This window comes from Cinclus cinclus, chromosome 3 (genome assembly GCF_963662255.1).
Source record: "Cinclus cinclus chromosome 3, bCinCin1.1, whole genome shotgun sequence".
NCBI lineage: Eukaryota > Metazoa > Chordata > Aves > Passeriformes > Cinclidae > Cinclus > Cinclus cinclus.
Window position 1 is genome coordinate 57905413 of NC_085048.1, and position 19967 is coordinate 57925379.

General features: G+C 36.4%; 1 protein-coding gene across 2 annotated transcripts in view; it reads right to left on the minus strand.

The window, feature by feature from the left end:
- Positions 1-4554: 4554 nt before the first annotated feature.
- The window catches only part of RGS17 (regulator of G protein signaling 17), a 28546-nt gene continuing 13133 nt past the window's right edge, over positions 4555-19967 (minus strand). The window contains exons 3-5 of one of the 2 annotated variants that reach the window (XM_062488869.1): positions 9912-10001; positions 7888-8122; positions 4555-4743 (exon numbers count right to left, since the gene is read on the minus strand). In XM_062488869.1, coding sequence (XP_062344853.1) covers positions 4555-4743; positions 7888-8122; positions 9912-10001 — 514 coding nt within the window. The remainder of the gene's footprint in view (positions 4744-7887; positions 8123-9911; positions 10002-19967) is intronic. The other variant, XM_062488868.1, reaches the window with a different exon arrangement.

Below are 19967 nucleotides of genomic sequence, written 5' to 3' on the forward strand. Positions count from 1 at the left end.
TACTCACTCAGTGTATTGGTGAACAGGATGGGACTTTTGACACTGAATCCAAGTCCCAGGATGTGCTACAGTGCTACTCTTGGATCTCTTAAAAAAACCCAGCATTATAGGATGAGAAAAACCCTATTTGGAAGTTGGTAGTTAGGCATGATTCAGATCAGTTTGAAGGAGACATTGCAGCTCTATGTCTATGTGCAACTTTAATTTTTTGCTTTGTTGAATTTGATAAGGGCTCAGGCTCTGCTGGCTGGGTCAACAATGCCAGGAGCAGGCTCACAGACATTGTGGGAATATAGACTTTATTCCTTGTGGTGCAGAGAATTGCTGAAGTTAGAGACTCTCTTGTATCGGCTTTGATTGCTTTTGAATTGGTCTTGCGGAATACTTCTGCTAAATGGCTTTTGCAACCACTTCCTGCATATGGAAGTTGTGGGTTCCTGAGTGGGCTCACAGCATGGTCAGTCCAGCAAGCTGCTCTTACGGAAAAAGCCCCCCGCCTGATTTTAGATACTGGCTCCACAGACATATGCTCCTTGTAATTGAGTTTGCTGCCTAGGGAATCAAGTTTGGCATGAGATGACATCTTAAACCCTGGATGTTGAAGCTGGAGTATAGGTCTCCTTTATTTGCTCAGTTTAGACCACAGCCTAGCAGCACTTCAGCATGCTTTTAATTTTAAAAATTGCTATTTCTAGCTGAAGTCTGGTTTGTGTCCACTTTCTGTTGGCCTGCAAATGCACTGTATGGACTCTACAAGTACTCAAGTGAGTTATGGACTGGCTGTGGACCTGGACGTGCTATGATCACACTTCCACAGTGCCGTGATGTAGCTGTTTAACCTGCAGCCCAGCCACCTGTGTCACCGACCTGTCTTTTCTCCATCAAAGCTCTAGTCTCCTTCATACCACGTGTGCCTTTAGGTTAATCTGAATGCTCGTGACACCATCTGTGTGTTCTGCTTCATCCTGGGTATCGCCAACTACTTTAAGCTCAGTTATATGAAAGCTGGCTATAAACAGCTGAGTTGAACATGTGGAACACTATATAGATTCAGTTTCTTTGCAACCTGAAAGACAGGAGGGTGCAGAAATGCTCTGCTTATTTTTGTCTCTTTGGCATTAGGCTCTATTTGAAAGGAATTTAAAACACCAGGCAGAAGTGGCAAAAACATAACTCACTTTCTGTAGTGCACTTGCTATATACATTGTCATGAAAAACTGAAGTACAAGTTAAATACATACTTATTTTATTCCAAGCTATAGAATAAGTGCATTTAGGCAGTTTTTCAAAGTGTATTGTACACTGCATGCACAATAAATCAGTTTAATAGCTTGACTTTATTACAATTTGTGTTCAAAGAGCTGAATGATAGGCAATGAGATCATGTTACTTATTGTCCATTTGGACCACATCCATATTTGTAATAAAAAAATTTGGGAAACCCAAACCAGTAAATGAAATGTATATTAAATATTTTAATATGAGCATTTGCTCCAAGAATGAAACTTTACGTGTTATGTTCAATTTTTCAGTCCCTCCCAATAGAGGATTTTAGACAATAAATTTTGAACGTGATTTCATTGCGGTATTACACTGATGATTGGTGTAATATTTTTCAAAATGATGTCACAGTTTCCAAGTACAGATTTTGGAATCTTATGCTAGAAATCAAGGTAATATTTTAGGGCCTGCACATCTAGCTTTAAAACTGTCTTGAAAGGATGACTTGTCTGTGTTGACAAGAACTTCTACCTGTGTGAAATATCTTATAAAGATAGCTTATGACTAGTAGGTCACCATCAAATAGTAACATTATGAATTCAAGTCTACATTTGTCAAGACTTATGCATGCAGTTTTGTCTCTTACACATTGCTTAGATGTGTGTACTAAATGTGTTGTGCCTCAAACACCAACAACTTGAAATTACACTATATAAATATATACATATATGATGCTGTATATGTTTAGTACCAAGTAAATTTAACTAGTCAAATGATACTAGACATATGTAGGACCATAGTTAAATTCCAATTAAGAAAAAAGTGAGAATTTTTTTTTCCTAACAGCATTTCACAGTAGAAGGAGGCAGTCCTTTCTCACTGAATTTCCCCCCCCTCAGGATTTGTAAACATCATAGCTCGTATTCTATCAGTATAATAATTGAATATTTTATTCATAATGGTAAGTAGCTAACCAACATGAATAAAGTTGTCATAACACGGTAGCACTTTCAGACAAAACAGGTATTTATTAAAAGAAGCATTTATAAATATTTTTGTCTTGCATTTTAAACTACATTTTCATAAATAACAATATTTAAAAGTGCTGAATATGGTAGGATAGTCAGCAATGCCACTGTAAACAGATTTGTTTTTCCACTTTGCAGATTTTTTGTTTTAGATCCCATTTTGTCAAACACTACAACAGTTAAAATATTTGCATAGGGAATAGAGAATAGCCCTTTTAATCATTTCCTGAATTCTATATAAATTACAAAACCAAATGAGTTTAAGAAACAGTTTGTTAAATTGTTCATATATATATATATATATCCAAAAAAAGCACACAGGTTTCAAGTAAAAAGAATGACTAAAAAATTCCCCAAACCTGCTATTTGAAGCATGTTCAATAAATTAAGAAAATGAGAGGTAGTAAAACAAAGGGAAAAAAATAAGCCCCAGAAGATAAACTAAGACCTGTACCCTCCCAGTTAGGGTGTCACAGCAGACGTGCCTCGGCAGCAGCAGCTCCTGCCAAAGCCAGCACTGGAGGCTGCCCGCAGGAAGTAACTGAGGGGTTGGAGCCAACTGTGTTCAGGCCAGATTCCACTCCAGGACACAACTGCCAGACCTTGCAGGCCAATTGAAAGCGATGGGCTTGTGCCACGTTTAGTCCTATGTAAGTGAGAAGAACCTTGCCTCAAGTCTTAGTATGGTGGTCAGTATTAAATATATATATATATATATATATATATATATATATATATACACACACACACATATATATATATTTAACAAGTATTCAGAGCAATTTCTTGGTATATCTTTAACAGTTTATGAGGGATGCTAACACTCATTTTACTTGTATATGGTAGGTATGAAGATGGTGGTTTTTTTTTTTTAAGTTCCAAGTCACTGTCTCTTTAAACATCAAAATGTGTCCTGAAATTGGACATTCTTTGATAAAAAGGCCAAGCAAATACCTATTAAAAACACCATGGCAGCCTAGTGATGGGAGTACTGTGCTGCCTTAGCTCAGATTAAGGGCTCAGTACAGGAATCTTTACCCAGGGAAAATACCCATTGTGTTTCTGTAGGCATTTTGCTTGGGTAAGATCTGTGGGTTTAGAAGCCCTTGAAGTTTGGTTTAATATTACTCTCCAAACCCCTTGTTTTCAAGGAGTTGTTCAAAATCAATGAGGCTAGAAGCTAAATCTTCTTTAACCCGCCACCTTGTAAAACATTACTTCATTTAAAAACATTTTTTACCAGATTTAGCTTTCAAAAAAAATATCTTACAGAACAGATGCAGTTCATCAAAATGTTCTAAAATGCTCTAAAATGCTACATGTAGGCAATCTTTTATTAAATTTCTTTATTCAAAAAACTAAATTATCAAGCTTTTTGTGTTGTTTCTTGTTTCTTTTTTTTTTCTGAAGTACATAACATTATACAACAGTGTTAGAACTGGATAGCCAGTCTTTAATAAATCAATTACAGTATCTGACATCTGAAATGTACATTGAAAATCTTTGTTCTTTTAACAATTAAACAATATCAGCGCATAGATTGTGTCACCCAGAAACGGATCCCTTTAATTGATTTGTGCTTTTTTTCCCTTCTTTTATTTTTCTTTTTCTTTGACATTGCAAACTCTGTAATGAAAATGCCACAGTTTTGGCAGTGAACAACCAGAGGAATCCTCTGCTTCATTTATTTTAAATAAACAGTGATAAATAGCTCTTTTTCTCTGTACAGAAATATTGGCTTCAAAAAGTCAGTGTATTGTACTCAGTAGAGCGTATAGAGTAATGCTACACCTTAAAAATTGGCTTTTTAGTTAGTGATGTTAAAAAATACAAGCCTCTTTCTGGTTTGCTGCAATTGTTTCTATGTACCATAGGACTGTATTGCACAAAAAAAGGTTTTTAAATACAGCTATAATTTGTTATTGGATTAAATATTGCAACAACTAAGTGGTAAGTGAAGCAGTTTTACCTTGCACATGCAGTGTGAGGATACACAAGGAGACTGTTCATAAAACTACAAATACATCATTGCAATCTTGACTGCAGTAGGGTGAAAGGAGTGTGAAAAAAATGTATTTTGGCAAATCCATTGATCCCCTCCCACACCATCTTGAGCAAGGAGGACCTTGGTAAAAATGTAGACAGAGACCATAATATGTATTTTTTTTTCTTCACAGTAGCCTGAGTAGTGCTAAACTGCAGTTCTCCAGGAACCCAGCTCCAGATGTTATTAAACTACTTTTCTTCCATCCCACCCACAACCCCCCCCAAAAAAAAAAAATCAAGTTTTTTTTTTAAATTATAATTAAGTTTCAGAAGTAGAGCCTGTAATACTTTCAACAAGAGACTTATAAATCTGAGAGTTCAAGAACCTTGGAAAAGAGTCTCTGTGCATTAAAGTGTATATCTGGAGCTGGGCATCTTCATACATGTGAGGGCTGGGATCCAATAAGTTTCTGTTGATCACTTCTCTCACCCGGGAATCAAGACTAACCTGAAGAAGATGAGCACAGAATAATAAAACAATGACATTTGAAAAGATGTAATATGTATCTTTATTTCTCAGGGCTCCATTAAACATGCTGAGTTTATCAGTTATTCAAGTAATCCTCTGTGTTTCTTTCAGAACCATCACACGAGTACTGTGTAATGCACTGAGACCATTTCAGTTTTGACTTGGTCTTTGCATCCATCTTAAGATCTGTACAGTGAAATGCAGCTGTATAGCAGATTAGATGCAGTGCAATTGAAGTTTTCCAAAATATACTGTTTTACCTTAAAAAATAATTTGTATGTATTTAAAAGTATTTCTCTGAAATGAATATTGAATTGCCTTCATTCAGAGAGCTGCAGGGTAATTTTTTTTTTGGTTTTTTTTCTGCGCATTTGTGGTTAAACTTTTGGAAGATTTCTATTCTTCATTCTTATCTGGCTGCTCTAGAGTTTTTTATTTTCTGGTATTTTTTAGGCACTACACTTGTTCTTTACAAATTACCCTGGGATTTTTATAATTTTTATTGTTTTAATCTCCCCATTAATATTAACTATTTCATGTTCTTCTTGTCAGGACTCTTTAATATCTGGTAATTCATACTTTCAGGAGATCATATATCCACACTGAAGTTGTTAGCAAGTTTCAGTTTTAGGTTGTCATTTACTTACCATTTGTGATGAACTCCTGTGCCTAGGCAGAAAAGGACGTATTATGCTTGGATGAATACCCAGATGATTTTAGAATATCCTTTAGAAATTTGACTGAATATACAATTTACCCACAAAATGCTCTAAAACCTAGTAAGTTAATGCGTTCTGTATTAAATGAAATGGCAGCAGTGGCAAAGCCCACTGACACCAGCAAGGATTTACTCAGCTAAGAAGAAAAGGGCTAAAATCCTGCGTAGATTAAGGAAGAGATCAGTTAAGATGATTTACCAAGTTGCAACCTGACCCTACTGTTCTGCAACCATACAAAGATGGAATACAGTCTGAAGGATTGTCTTCAACCCTGGAAAGCTCCATGTATTAAGATACCTTGCTACATGAAGGATGTTAACCATGATGAAAACTCAGAATATGTTTGGATGTGTGAGCCTGTGATTTCATACATGGTAAAGCAAAGTCTTCAAATTATGCTGGTGTGGTGTGGTGTGGGGTGGTGTGGTGTGGTGTGTGGTGTGTGGTGTGGTGTGGTGTGTGGTGTGTGGCGTGGTGAGGTATGGTGTGGTGTGGCGTGGTGAGGTATGGTGTGGTGTGGTGTGGTACAGTACTGAGAAGTAAATATACATTTTCATTCTATCTTCAGTACCATCTGTAGAATCTGGCACTGTTGGTTTGTTGGCATATTGGAGTATGCTACTGACAGAGCGGACAAGCTCTTTCTCCTCCAATATTTGCTGTCACTTGGTTATCAGTCACAAGGCACAAATATAAGAGACCAATGGTGCTGCTCAGCCAGTGAGTGCGGGCAGGATTACAGTGCTATGCTAGTTTTGAGTGGCAGTGTTGAAGCCATGTGTCTTCAAATGTGTTTGAATAGACTTCAAGCCCAGAGCATTACATTTCTACAGCACAGAAAGGACACTCTAAGTAAGATTTAAGCAATTGTCCCCCTGACATGCAGGCACACACATTTATATCAACAAAACTGGTTTGTGCAGCTAATTGGTTCTTCAATATCAAACATAATAGCTGGGATCAGAAGACCCTCAAATTTGGCAGGATAGTGGGGTTTTGAGCCACTGAGCATAATAAAAGTTAATTGCATTTAGAGAATGCAGAAATCAAAATTAATTATGGAACTGTTAATTTGCTTTGTATTTTTTCAATGACTCACTAAATCCAGATGGCATATCTAAAGGTATTTTCTTGCTAAACAGATGAATCCGAAGTATCTGTTTAGAACACTAAGACCTTCTGCCCCAATAACTACTGAACAAGTCATACTAAATATTTCAGTCTTATGCCAAAAGGTAACATCTGGAAAGAGATGCCTGGATGAACAAGAATTTCTCCATTCCCATGCTGTTCTAATGCATTGCAAACAGTTCTTGTTTGCCTCCTAAGATTTCCAGTATGGGCAGGAGCAACTGGATTGATGAGATCTGTATGCATCCAGTACACCAAGTTCATGAGTAGCTTTGTTAAACTCTAAGTCAAACAATGCTTAGTTGGTGTTTGAATTCTGAATGCTGATTGGTCTTATCGTAAAAAGACAATTGAACTTTCATCACATACCTATCTTGTAAGTATACAGTATTAAAAGAAAAACTTATAATTAGCCTCCTGTACTGGCAATTGTATTTCACTCCAAAGCAAAAGCAGATACTATGGCACAAGAGAAGATAATGGAGCTATAAATCACTTTTGACTTCATTCATATGAATGAAGTTGCAAATTATTACTGTATGCAGTGAAGAAGTAAAATGTAGGAAGCAAGGTCCACAGTGAGCATAAATTAGCATAACACCATTGAGTAGAAATTCAAATGCAATGCACAAAGACAAGGCAAAGAAGATAAAGGTACATGATGTGGCCTAAGAAAAACTCTTTTAGTGATTATATATTTATATATCTCTTTGTATTACAAAACATGGTTTGCTAGGGATGCTTTTTCTTTACTATAGGTGAAGATAATTACAAAATTCGTCTATTTCAGTTAAAGGATTGAATAAAATCCTATGTAATTCCCTAGATATTATGCATTTCATTAGATAAAACACATCAGCTTCATTGGACTCTTACATGGAAATAACCAACAGAAATTCAGATTTTCTCCCAGACAATTATAGCAGCAGATAAATCTATAAAGATTCTGATTTAAATCCCTTAATTTTGGTGCTTTTTCTCCCGAAATCCATTTGCATTACATACTTCCTCTCTCTGTCAGACATGTAGCATTACTAAAGAAGCGAACCTATTTCTCAGCCTTCTCTTACTGAGTTTCTTGAGCCTTACTTGGATGTGGTGTGGCTGGTAATGCTAAATGGACCAGAGCCTGCTGTTTCTGTCCCTTCCTTTCCTGATTTAATGTTCATACTAAGACATCTGGCAGACTTTCAGACCCTCACCTGGCAGTCCAGTGTATAACATTTCTTCTCTGGGATAACAGAAAATGCAAATGTAACATTTACAGCTTTACCTCTTTTGGTGATAGTATTGAAATGTAATCTTCATATATAAGTCTTGCTTTTTCTTCAATAACTTTCTTGTTCTGTTCCTTCTTTAGATCTTCACATGCGAGCCAGAAAAGCAGGTTCTCCTCACTATACTCTGTTCTGAGAAACTCTCTGAAAAGGTTCCTCCCAGCTGGTGTTTTCATCATCTTGTCAAAATTCTGAGCCCAAGACAAAATTTCATCTGCAGTAGGGTTTTGGCTGCAAAAGTAAATATCATTACAAATATGCTTCTATTTTTGTAACAGTGTTTTCATACATTCATCAAAAAAATTCTCCTTTCAAATGCACTTTAGTCCAAAGTAAAAACTGGAAGCAACAAAGGTTCAGCAGTAACAGGGGATTTTGTTTGCTCTTCACTTGTGCATTCATTATCCCAATAGCCCACTAAATGTCTAATGTTATGAGACATGCACTTCACTTTTTATGAGTTTTCTGCTGGTATTCTTAGCCAAGTGGCTCAAAAGCACTGAATTTCTGCCTCTGCAGTTAAAGGAGATTCCAGGAAGCTGGAAATAGACTCCCTTTCCTGAGGAGATTAGATGACACCTTATGTCCCTGCCTCCCTCTGATGGTGACTGTACATGATTTGGTTTAGTAAGAACAAGAAAAACAAAAAGCTCTTGGCAGCCAAAAGCATACTAATGAGGCCAAACAAAGTAGTAATTCAGAGAGATTTTAAATTAGCGTATTTCTCTGTGCTTGTACCTAAGGGTTGCTAAGCTTCCCTCTGTTTCATGCTATTGACCTGAATGATGATCTTTTGGCCTGAGATGTGATGGATTTTGCTGGAAAAACTGGGAAGAGAAGAAGTGGGGAAAAGTCCTTATTTCCACTTCCTGAAGGAAACCATTTGTGGCTTTTACCAGTAGATGCACTGGTAAGTGGTCAGAAGACTTACTGGCATCACTAATCCATTAAAGTACCAATGAATACCTTAAGAAAGCAATTCTCAGGCTACTTAACAACAATTAAATATAGTTTCAAACTTAATTTTGAGCACTTGCCCTCTCCTTCCTGATCCAACACAAGAGCTTTACTAGCTGTTGTCATTAGCTTCTGTGTTACCATGATGCACAATAAGTGACATTTGTCTATATAATTTCTGTTGAAGTCAGTTTATCAATTCTACTCTGTATGCAAGGCAGACTGGATGATGGGAAGCTATTTGTGATAGATCACAAATTGTTTAACTGTGAAGTAATTGTAAACTGAATAAAAAAGTTTAAACACAGATTTTAAGGTGAGCACTCCCTCAGGACTTTGGACTCTCCACTTGAGTAGAGTGCAAAAAACCTGCTGAGGTGGATGGGGCTGATAAACATCATGGCCTCCCTTACTGTCTGTTGGGAAGGTCTCTTAACAATCATACTCTGTAGAAATTAGTGATATTGTCTTCTCAAAAAAGACCATTATGAGTTGTTTGGGTTGTTTTTACTATCATATATATCCTTTAAAGTTTTAATTTCCTTCTTATGGGTTTAGAGAACTCAGGGCCCCTGACAGATTACAATTTTCCCCACACAATAAACATGGGCCAAAGCTTTAGACAGAAGTAGAAGCTCAGACTTTCAGTGTGTTTAACCTAGTTTGTGAGGTATGTGGTTTTTTGTTAATTCCAGCAGAAACATAGTTTAAGCTGTTTTATGAAAGGCAGCTATGTTAAAAATTTGGACATGAAGTACACTTGTGAGTATAAATTTTTTTCTTGTCTGCATAGACAGAAAAACATGCTCTCAGAGGTTGCAGAGGCTTCTTATAGAGACTCACATATGAAACTGTCCATGCATCATCCATTTCTCCCCATGGTTCTTCCCCATAGATAAGAAACTGTAAATAAGCCTGACTTGTGAATGTCACTGGTGTAATTTCATTGTCAGCACAGATTTTGCTTCCTTTTGTATAGAATTTTTTGGACGAAAAGCAATTAAAAGGACATTCCCAAAGAATTAAACCCAAGGCAAGTCTCAATATTAGATAACCAACTTACCATTCTTCTATGACCTGGATACTCTCCAGTTTGGTCGTATGTGTTGGCCTTCCTGCATTGTCTCCTCTATCTTCATTCCTAACAGTGAGGCTGCAATGTAGTACAACACTTTATTTTGTCTAGAGAAAGTTAATTTAGAACAATGACTATACTAATTCAAACTTTAAAAATATATAGACTTATATAGGGTATAATTTTTCACTCTTGTGTCTGAAATTTTGGAGAAAATTTTTTATAATGACTTTTTCCCTGAACTATGGTGAATATAAATTTACAGTTACTATTAGCACATACAGGTTTTTTTTACAGGAAGCTCACAGTTCATCCACTGAAAGATGGGCAAATACTTAGAGGTTATTTTTGGAGTGATTTCATTTAGTTAACTGAGAATACTAAACAACAGTATGAAATGTATATACATAACAGTATGAAAAACAGTATGAATATCTGAACTGGATATTGATGGGGCATTGATACCCCACTAGTTCTGGATAGTTTTTCAGTCTTCATTAATGTTCCCTTTTCTCTCTCCAAGATACTGTCCAGTAAATGGCTCAGATACAGAACTTAGCATGTGGCAGCTCCTTATGATTTCCTCTTCTGACCTAAATTTGTTTTCCATTCCAAAAAAGTAAAACACACAAGCATCTGACTAGTAAGGTATCCATTACCCTCGTAATACTACAAGCAAGGAAAAGAAAGACTTCCTTTATGCAAGGATGTTTTTAATGTTGTTTTGTTTTTTTTCTTCTTCTTTGAACTGCTAATTAGAATAACTTTTTCCTTTTTCTGCAAGTATCTTTTTAATCAGATTTGCTGTAGTGGTAAAGACTTCCGCTGTGTGTGTTCTCTGTGAATGTTCTGGGACATGGTATTGTCAGCAAACCCACAATTCTTGATAACTACTGAAATAAAGTATGTTTTGAGTGACATAGATATTCATATGGAAAACCTGGTTCTGATAATTAAGCTCAAGAAGTGGAATGTAATAAGGAGATGGAAATTTCTTTTCATCGGCTGTTGCCTATGTGTCTGGTTGAGAGAAAACAAGCAATCAAGTGAAAAATCCCCCTTCCAATCTCAAGAGCTCATATTTTGAATATTAAGTATTCACAATACAGTGATGCTCTCAGTCTAAGTGTTGCTACAAAAATATGTTTATAGCATAAAGCATCTCCCTCCCCCACTAATCTAAATAACTCCTGCTCAGCTCTAAAAAGAAATCTCAGCTCTGAGACATCTTCATCACAAATAATTTTTCTTTAGAGGTTCTCTGCATTTATGAGTTTCTTCAACATTTTTTCAAGCACTTGGCAGAGCTAGTAGGTATTCTCAAATATCTTCTCAAAACTGGAAGTTTAAGCTCCCAGAGAAAGCAGAGCACATATTAAGACTTAAACATTACAAAGACATACACTTGCAAACGAGGCTTTTTGATAGTGGTTGCTCCTTCACTTACCTGCCAAGACCTTAGTTCAGGCCCTTGGTCCTGCTTCCCCTGTTACAGCGTAGGAATGCAGCTCCAGTGCTGCTAAGGTTGTTAGGGTGTCATCAACTGCTGCAGGAGAAACAACACATCCTGAACTCTGGGGTTGGCAGGTAAAAAGCCTTTCCGTCTCCTCTGACCTGTTGTTCGTCGGTCTACAGAGGGAGCACCCAGGAAAGACAGAAAGGAGTTCCATATACAGGAGGAGGAAAAAAAAAGGACCATCCACTTTCTTTCTGTCTTGTAATCTTTAAGTCTACACATGTAACTGCTTAGGGTCACCTTGCATCTGGCCAGAGCACAAAGTTGGAGTGAGGGAGAAGCAAGGAAGGCACATAGCTCTCTCTCCCTCCCTCCCTCCTTCCCTCCTTTGAAGTCAATAGGTCGAGCAGCATTTGTCTTCTCTGCTGGGTGCAGAGAGCAGAGAGTCCTTTGGTTCCATGGATTAACGCCATGGAAAGAGGAAATAGCTTGTGTAGGTTGCAAATACAACAGGATGTTCATTTGAGTCTGCCTTAAAGATAAGGAAGCTGCCTGTTTTCCTTCCTCCATCACATGAGCAGCAACTAAGCTGTACCAAGATAATTTACTTGTCAGGCACTAGACTTTCAAGGTTTGGATGCAGAGTCTTGCTGGAAGTAGAAAGTGACTCATCTGAGAGCACTCAGTATGCACTGTTAATTTAATTTGTTGTCTGGGATCAAATATTGTTTGCTTTGCTCATGCAAAATCTCTCCTAGGCTTGGGAAAACCATCATGGGTTGATGAAGGGGAAAAAATGGATAGTGAAGTAGTGAGTGGTGAATAAGAGAAATAGGAATAGGAGCAATAAGGCCTTGTTGACTTTATCGCAATTTTTTTATCAAAGGAATAACAATTAGACAGTATGTACTTTTATTTTCTTAAAAAAAAAAAACAACCCAAAGCACAAAACAAACAATAAAAAGTTCAGATTGTGGGCCTGGAACATAATATACAGTTTTCTGATATCTATGCCATAGTGACAATGCAAGGTACACAGTTGGCCATGATTCCTTGATCTCACCATTCGTAACTGGAGTTTAATGGCTGAAGTTAGTCAAGGCTGCAAAACAGAGCAAACTCCAACGATGGAACTGTCACCCTGAGTTGGAAAATGTTTGGGTGTTGCATTTAAACTCTGATACTTTTGTAATGCATCTTGGCCTAAATTCTGCATTATGTTTCCTGTGACAAAGCTAGCACTACATTTCAACTTTTATTTATCTACATCTGTCAAGGCTAGAGTTCCATCAGATAAGTTACTTTTGAAATTTTTTCCTGGAAATGAAACAATCTTTTTATACTGAAGTACATTTCACTCAAGTAACAGGTTCATGATCTCTTAGAAAAATAATTAAATATTTAAGCATTTTTGACTGCAAAACTAGCTTGAAAGCAGCCTTAAAGTAACTGATTACAATAACAGATTGCTACCTTTTAACTTGAAATTACAACACTGCACTTCTCTTTCTTATGTTATTACATTCAGCTGGAAACAACTTTTCCAGTGACCGTTGCTCTGTGGAATTCAAGCAGTCTGCAGCCAGCAAAGGTGTTCCGCATACCTGGAGCTGATGTCCTTGATACATTAATCCATTATTGAAGCTAGCTGATTGTGTCAGAAGGATTGTGATGTATAGTGTAATACTAAACAGACTAAAAGTAACAATCTAAAGATTAACAACATTATTAGTTAAGGGGATATACCTTATCAAAAAGCAGTTAAATGAAAGCGTGATGCACTAGAGAGACATCTGATGCAAACATCTTTGGTGCTATTATTATTTATTAGTTGGAATACACCCAGCAGATGTCTTTAAAATTTAGAGATGAAAATTACCCATGATAAAAGCATAACAAAACTACTGATGACATAAAAAGGGAGAGTTTGGGATGTTTAGAGGCAGAGTTTAAATGGAAAGCACTAGCATAAGTTTGTTCTCTGTTCCTATGGAAGGTTTGTTCTGCCCACTTCTATGCTGATTTTATTGCTCTGGAGAGTACATTAAAAAATGCTTCAGTGGTTGAGCTCAATATATATTTCAAATATATCTTGTGTTCCTGACTGCTACAACTGCTACAACTCCTTCTCAAACTACTGCAACAGTATTATTATGAGTAATTTCTACTTGGAGTGAAGGTATTTCTCTTTTGCAACTTCACACACTTTCTAAGTAAAAAAGTTTATGATCAGGGACTACTTGAAGAAGCATACATATTGAACAAATGACCACCAATAAGGCTAAGTGTGTCCAGGTTTCTAGCTGATGTGTTTTTGGTACTCCTGGGATTTAGAAAACTGATCTTTATTTAGCTGCTATTATTTTACTGTTAATATTCAAGTTAAGCAATTAAGTAATTGTTCTGTTGAGTAATTACGTAGCTAAATCAGTATTGAAGCACCCTGTTGGAGGAGAAGATAAAAAAGCCCAGCTAACTGTGTACAGAATCATCAAGAGTTGAAGTAATTTAAGAGAAAATATCTCGCAGACTCTTCGTCCAGGTGTTTCCAGCTGATGGTTTTAGCCTTCTTGTAAGTTGCATCCATACTGCTGCACTTATGCTCTACTGCCATTAAGGAACTGAAGGTAATTTAGAGTTTGGACCTGATCTCTCATTCTCTGTATATCCAGTAAACAAATGGTATTTAATTGGTACCCAAGAATCATGTTCTCAAGTACCAGTAACCTAAACCTGATGAATCAGTGAAATTGCTGTTTTCATTAAGGCAAGAAAACCATGCCATTGTGAGAGGTGCCAAGATTAATATTCTGCCCATGCATGGTTGACACCAGGTACTATTCATTCAGGTATTTTCTCTGTTATGTGCCTTATATGCAGTATATCATCACAGTATTTTGCGATTATGTCTGGCACTGAAGATAATGTGGCTATTAAAACCTTAAACCTTAATGGTATTTTTTTGCACTGCCATGCTGATAAGGAGTAGAAATCAAACTGGGGCACTGTGAACTAGTTTCATAGGGAATTGGGTTGGCCATTTGGGAGATCTGTGCTCAATTTCTACTTTTTTGGCTGAAATTTGTAGTCTGCTGGGCAGTGACTGCACTTTAGGCTGGACCTGTTTATGTCACTCAGTTGGGCCATGAGCACTCAAGCCACAAATGTAACAGAAAAATCTTTCTTATTCTAGGCCAAAGGTCACATTAAGTCAATTGTTCATACATAACCTGAAGGCAGAATTTTGTTTTCACATGAAAATCAATATTCAGAAAAAATTCTCTGGATAACAGATGTTCTGACAGATTTCCTTCACTGATTGACCCTTTGAAAGAACATATCTCACTGGCATTGCACTTCACCCTATCCTACTTCCAGAAATTTTTATTATCCTCAGATCAAGAGACCTAGTATTTTTAGTTTTCTTTAAAAGGACACCACAGCTCTCTCCCCACAAAAGACCTCATGACATCAAGATTTAATTATGATTTAAAATTACGGTGGTAGATGATGTAAAATTCCCCAAAAGTCTTGGAAAACAATTTAGCAAATTTACCAAATACATTCAGATAGCAAATATCTTTTCTCTTCTGATTGGAAGAGGAAAAGTCTTTTAACAAACAAATTACTGCACATGAAAACATGAACATATGTTTAGTGCATTTTCCTGAAATGAGGGGAAGGTGGTTTTGGAAACTCAGTGTTGGTGCTCATCTTTGTCTCAGTCTTTTGCCAGAGGGGTAAATACCTTCACTCTTCAGTTCAAAATGGGTGTGCCCCTGCTGACCTCCATGCTCTCTGATTCCTTTGCTTTTATTACAAGTGTTTGGCTTAAAATATTCTATATGAACAAAAACATTTTTTTCTGGTTTTATTTCAGATGCAAAAAACCTGCATGCTAGTATCTTTTTCATTTCTGATTGTAGTTCAGTCTGATCAAACTGTCTTCAATACTGTGGTTCAACAGACTGAAAAATCAATTGTTCGCACAATTCTATTCAGAAGCTCACTCCTAAATGCTGAAGCATGCTCTGTTAGATGTCAGAGATAAATATGGTCCCAATATCCCATATGCTCTATGATAATGGAAAACACAACTATAGTGGGATTCTTTAATTTCTTTTATGGAACCTGATTTAAGTTATGACTCAAAATAATTTTGTTGTTTTTTTCTGACAGCTGGAATATTTAAGTTTGATGTCACTGAATATTAGTCAGAACTGTGCTTGTTTATGCATAGAGGAGAATTATGATTTTGCTACATTGTGCAAAGCACTAACAATGAAAAATAACTGCAATATTATTGTGATCCACTCATAAAGAACAATACAGCTATGTTAATCCCAAATCACTGAAGGGATCTCTATCTCCCTTTTAATGTCACAAAAATAGGTATTATTGAGAATGAAGTGTTACATGAACAATATCCAAGGATAGCTCTGTTTTTTGTAAGTTGAGTAAAGGGTAAAAACTTGCTTTTACTAAAGTTAAGAAAATAATTCACTTTTTGGCTACAGTTAGGGAATAATATCCAGAATGATTATTCTGAGAAAAACTAGACCTACAATCATTATTTTTATGAATGCCTTGTACTAGGCATTTTCATAGGCTCGGATAAACTTGCAGTACATCCTCCAAGTCCCTGGCTGTATTAGAGAGAAATGGGATCCATTTCTTATCTGACCCTGAGTTTATGTCCTTGTAAGGATAGCAAGACAGACTAAAGCTCTACAACTCTTCTGATAACACCAGTGTATTCAAAACATCAGCCAAATCTGTGGCAATAAATGAATTATAGAGTGGAGGCTTGCATGGATGCCTGGAGGTCTGCAAGGCAAATGTACGTGATATGTAGTAAACTTGTCTGCCTTAGTAGTCTGTGAGACACTTTGAAGGGAAATGGTGGTCAAAAGCCTATGGAATCATTTGCTTAAACTGATCAGAATATGGTCTTAACTCAGTCAGTAGAACATAATTTTTTTTTACAAATAAGAAACAGATCAAAAAATGTGAGATTTTTTTGTCATTAATGTAAACCCTAGTTCTTTAACAAGATAATGATTTACAGCTCTTCACTGAATTCAATGAAGAAATGTAGGCTGTAAAATTTTATATTGAAAACAAGTTAGAAATGTAATGAAAAATAGCTACATCCTACTCTGAGCAAAAATCAATTATCTTGTGTTTAAAACTAAATGAGGAGATTGTGTTTAGCAGACTGACATAGGAAAGCAGTCTGTTGGGGGAGAGCCAACAATTACCATAAGGCTGTAATCAGCCCACTTGGCAGTTTCCACTGAAACTATAAACTCCTTTCAAAAAGTCCAGGTACCTGTGGTGCTGAGTTTTCTAAGTGCCAGAGTTACATTTGCCTTAGGTGATAAGATGGTGCAAGAGGCATGTATGATCCAAATTGTTTTTAAAAGAAAAAAAACAAACAAGTATAGACTCCAACTTGGACTCAACTGTTTCAGATTGGAAAAAAATATGTGTTTGCAAGTTGAATTTATAAACTTGACATCTGATTCTGTGAGTCTTACCTCATGTAACTAAAAACACCAAACAGTTTTTTTATTTATTAATAATTCAAGAATTTGCAAGTTAACTATCCTAGAGATTTTGTATTACAGCTAAGACTCCTCCAGTACTTCAAAGCATCAGGTGAGGGATAGAATGTGGAGTCACAAACCTCCCAGCTCTTTGCTCAGCTTACAGTGTGGTCTCATTGTTTTAGCCTTTAACTACAAGAGCTGCAGTATTACCTGGCCTGGCTTTTTTTTTCACGGGTCAAAAAAGTAAGATAAGATGAAATAAGTCGTTTGTGTCTTCCAACGCTTTGTCTCTTCCAATGGCTAGAAAGCCTGCAACTTTTTCCTCTCCAATTTTTCTTTGTTGTACTTCCCCCCTTGATTCAGTTTATGTTGCAGTATGTGTGGTGTTGTAGTTCATATTTTTCCGCTTTATTCATCTTTGTTTGAAGAGCACAGAGCTGAGAAACAGTCTGCAACAGATGGTTGGGCACTTCTATGTGCCGTGAATGTGCTTTCAATGAAAAAGCTTAGGATCCTCTGCTCAGGATCCAGTAAAATTAAATACAGGCAGACTTCTGGCTCCCACGTGCACATTTCTGCATACCATAAATCCTGTGGGCCAAGCAGGAGCATAAGGTGTAAATTTTCTGGTCTGATTTTGCATACCCAAGATGGATGCAGAAGCTGTGTCACAGGCCATTCCACCAGGGTTTTATGGAGAATGCAGCTGAATGGAACAGAGTTTGTGTTTTGCACAGATTTGACAGTTAAAATTAATTTATTTCTGAATTGGGATTCTACCAAAATAGTGTTTGTGGAAAAGTTAAAGACGATTCATAACTGCTTTTGATAGTTCTAAAAATAATTATCATTACAATTTAAAATGAAATAATCAGTTGTCTTGATTTTATTAATTGTTAGTTACCATTATTCTTCCTAGCTTTTTGTGAGTAATTCTAGTTAATGTAATAAAAGAATAGATTTATATGAAATATTGTGCTTAGTTTTAAGAAGGTCTTGAAAAAATTACATTCTGTCATAGCAGATTTCTTTTCCAGTAGGTTTTTTGATTACAAGAGAAGGATTTTCCATTAAGAAAACAGCTCATCAGGAAATCCAGCAGCTATATCTCTTCATGATACATGGAGTATTTATTAAAGCTTCATGTCTCAGAGCCCTGCAAACAGCATCTCCATTTTTCACTCAGAATTGTGTTTATACTAAGAGCTATGGAGAGAAGTGTGAAGAACAATGCCTTACAGCATTAAAATCCCAAAGCACAGCAAAAACTGCATTTGTCTTTTGTATTTGAAGTATCCTTGCTTCCCTAAAACATTATTGAGATTTCTAGAAGAGTAGCGTTGATGATATGGCTGTGGAGTGTGTGGATGCAGGAATAGAGATGTAGTCAAAACCCCTTGTGCCTACAGATGGACATCTTGGCCCATCCACTGTCTTATTTCTGACACTGATGCTGTAGCATTGTAGCAATCCAGTGTGACTGAAAGAATCACTGCCTATTCTCCTGTGTTTTTTCTTTAGTGCTGCTCTTGCAGTGCTATTTCAGCTTTTCTGTGTGAAGGAGTAGCTTTTAGCCCTGTAAGATATTTAAGAGTTAAGAAGGAAATACACTTTAAAATAGCTACAGATGAATAGAGTCCTACCTTTCTTCATTGTGCAGACCTGAACTAAGTTCTGTGAATTCTTCTGTTCAAAGGTTTATGATAAAATAAAATCAGATCATCTATGTTCGGAGCTTTCAACTTTCCCATGAAAATTAAGAAACTTCTCAGTTCATTTGAGATTGTATCTTTCTGCCATACTTTGAATGTGGGAGAGAGTGGGTTTGATTTCTTACTGGTTTTTAATTGCTGTGCTTTCTTAATGCTGTGCAGCATTCAGCCTAATTGGTCAAAAGTCAATATAGATTCCACTATAAACCATAAAACAAAAAGGAGATTGGTGGAAATCACAGTTTTAGATATATGGAGCACCTCAGGCTCTTAAGGTCTACTCAGTTAAGACATTTAGCTCTGTCCTGATAGTATTATGTTGTACTATTCCTCATCTTGAGTAGAAGCAGAATTGAACCCAAATGATCTACTGCTTAAGAGTATAATCATCCCTTTGTTAATGGAAAATCTTGGCCAAGATTTTGGAGTTTATGTAAGATCATTATATAAGGTTATTAAATTGCATCCCACATGGCACTGTGAAGGTAGATCATCCTTAATGAAATATGAGTGGTAAACTAAAGTAAGTGATAGAGGGATGTGCTCAGTAAAGCAAGTACTTAAAAGCTTTAAGTAAATTTGCAGTGTTTCACTCTCTTCCCTTTCCTGTGTATTTAATATTTTAAAATGGAATAAAATCTGATAACCTTTTCTCTTCATAAGGGACAGTCAGATTAACAGTCTCTTTATAAAGACAGGAGTTATACTGTCCTTATGTATTTTCCATCAAAGTTGAAAGTATGTTTGGCAGACAAATTGTCAAATTTGTCCAAAATAAATTTTCCTTTTGTATTAGGTCCTTTTGGATCCCATGAAAAATTTGAAAGCAAAGCCTTGTAGAATTAAAAATCCACTTATTAATACATCCTTTATCATAGACTGGTATTTGCAATATGATATTTGATGTAATTTTTATGTTGATTCTTTTGTCTTTTAGAAAATGTTCAGAAGTGCACTGGTAATGGAAAAACTAACCTGTTGGAAAACCCTTAAGGGGTAAAGGATAAAAGGATTGTTCTCCTAAAATACTCACAAAAAGACCCAGTGATGTTCTGTAAACATTTAAGATCTGAGTTTCAGTCTTAAAACTGAATTCTGTGTTTCTTGATATTGAAAGGAGACCTCCTGTGTTACAGCTTGTTTTTCTTGCCTCTGGTGTCCTGTCACTGGGCACCGCTGAAAACACCCTGGCTTCACCTTTATTCACTCACTTCAGGTATTTATACATATTGATAAGATCCTTCTGAGCCTTCTCTTCTCCAAGTGGAACCATGTCAGGTCTCTCAGCCTTTCCTCACAGAAGAGTAGCTGAAGTCCTCTAAGC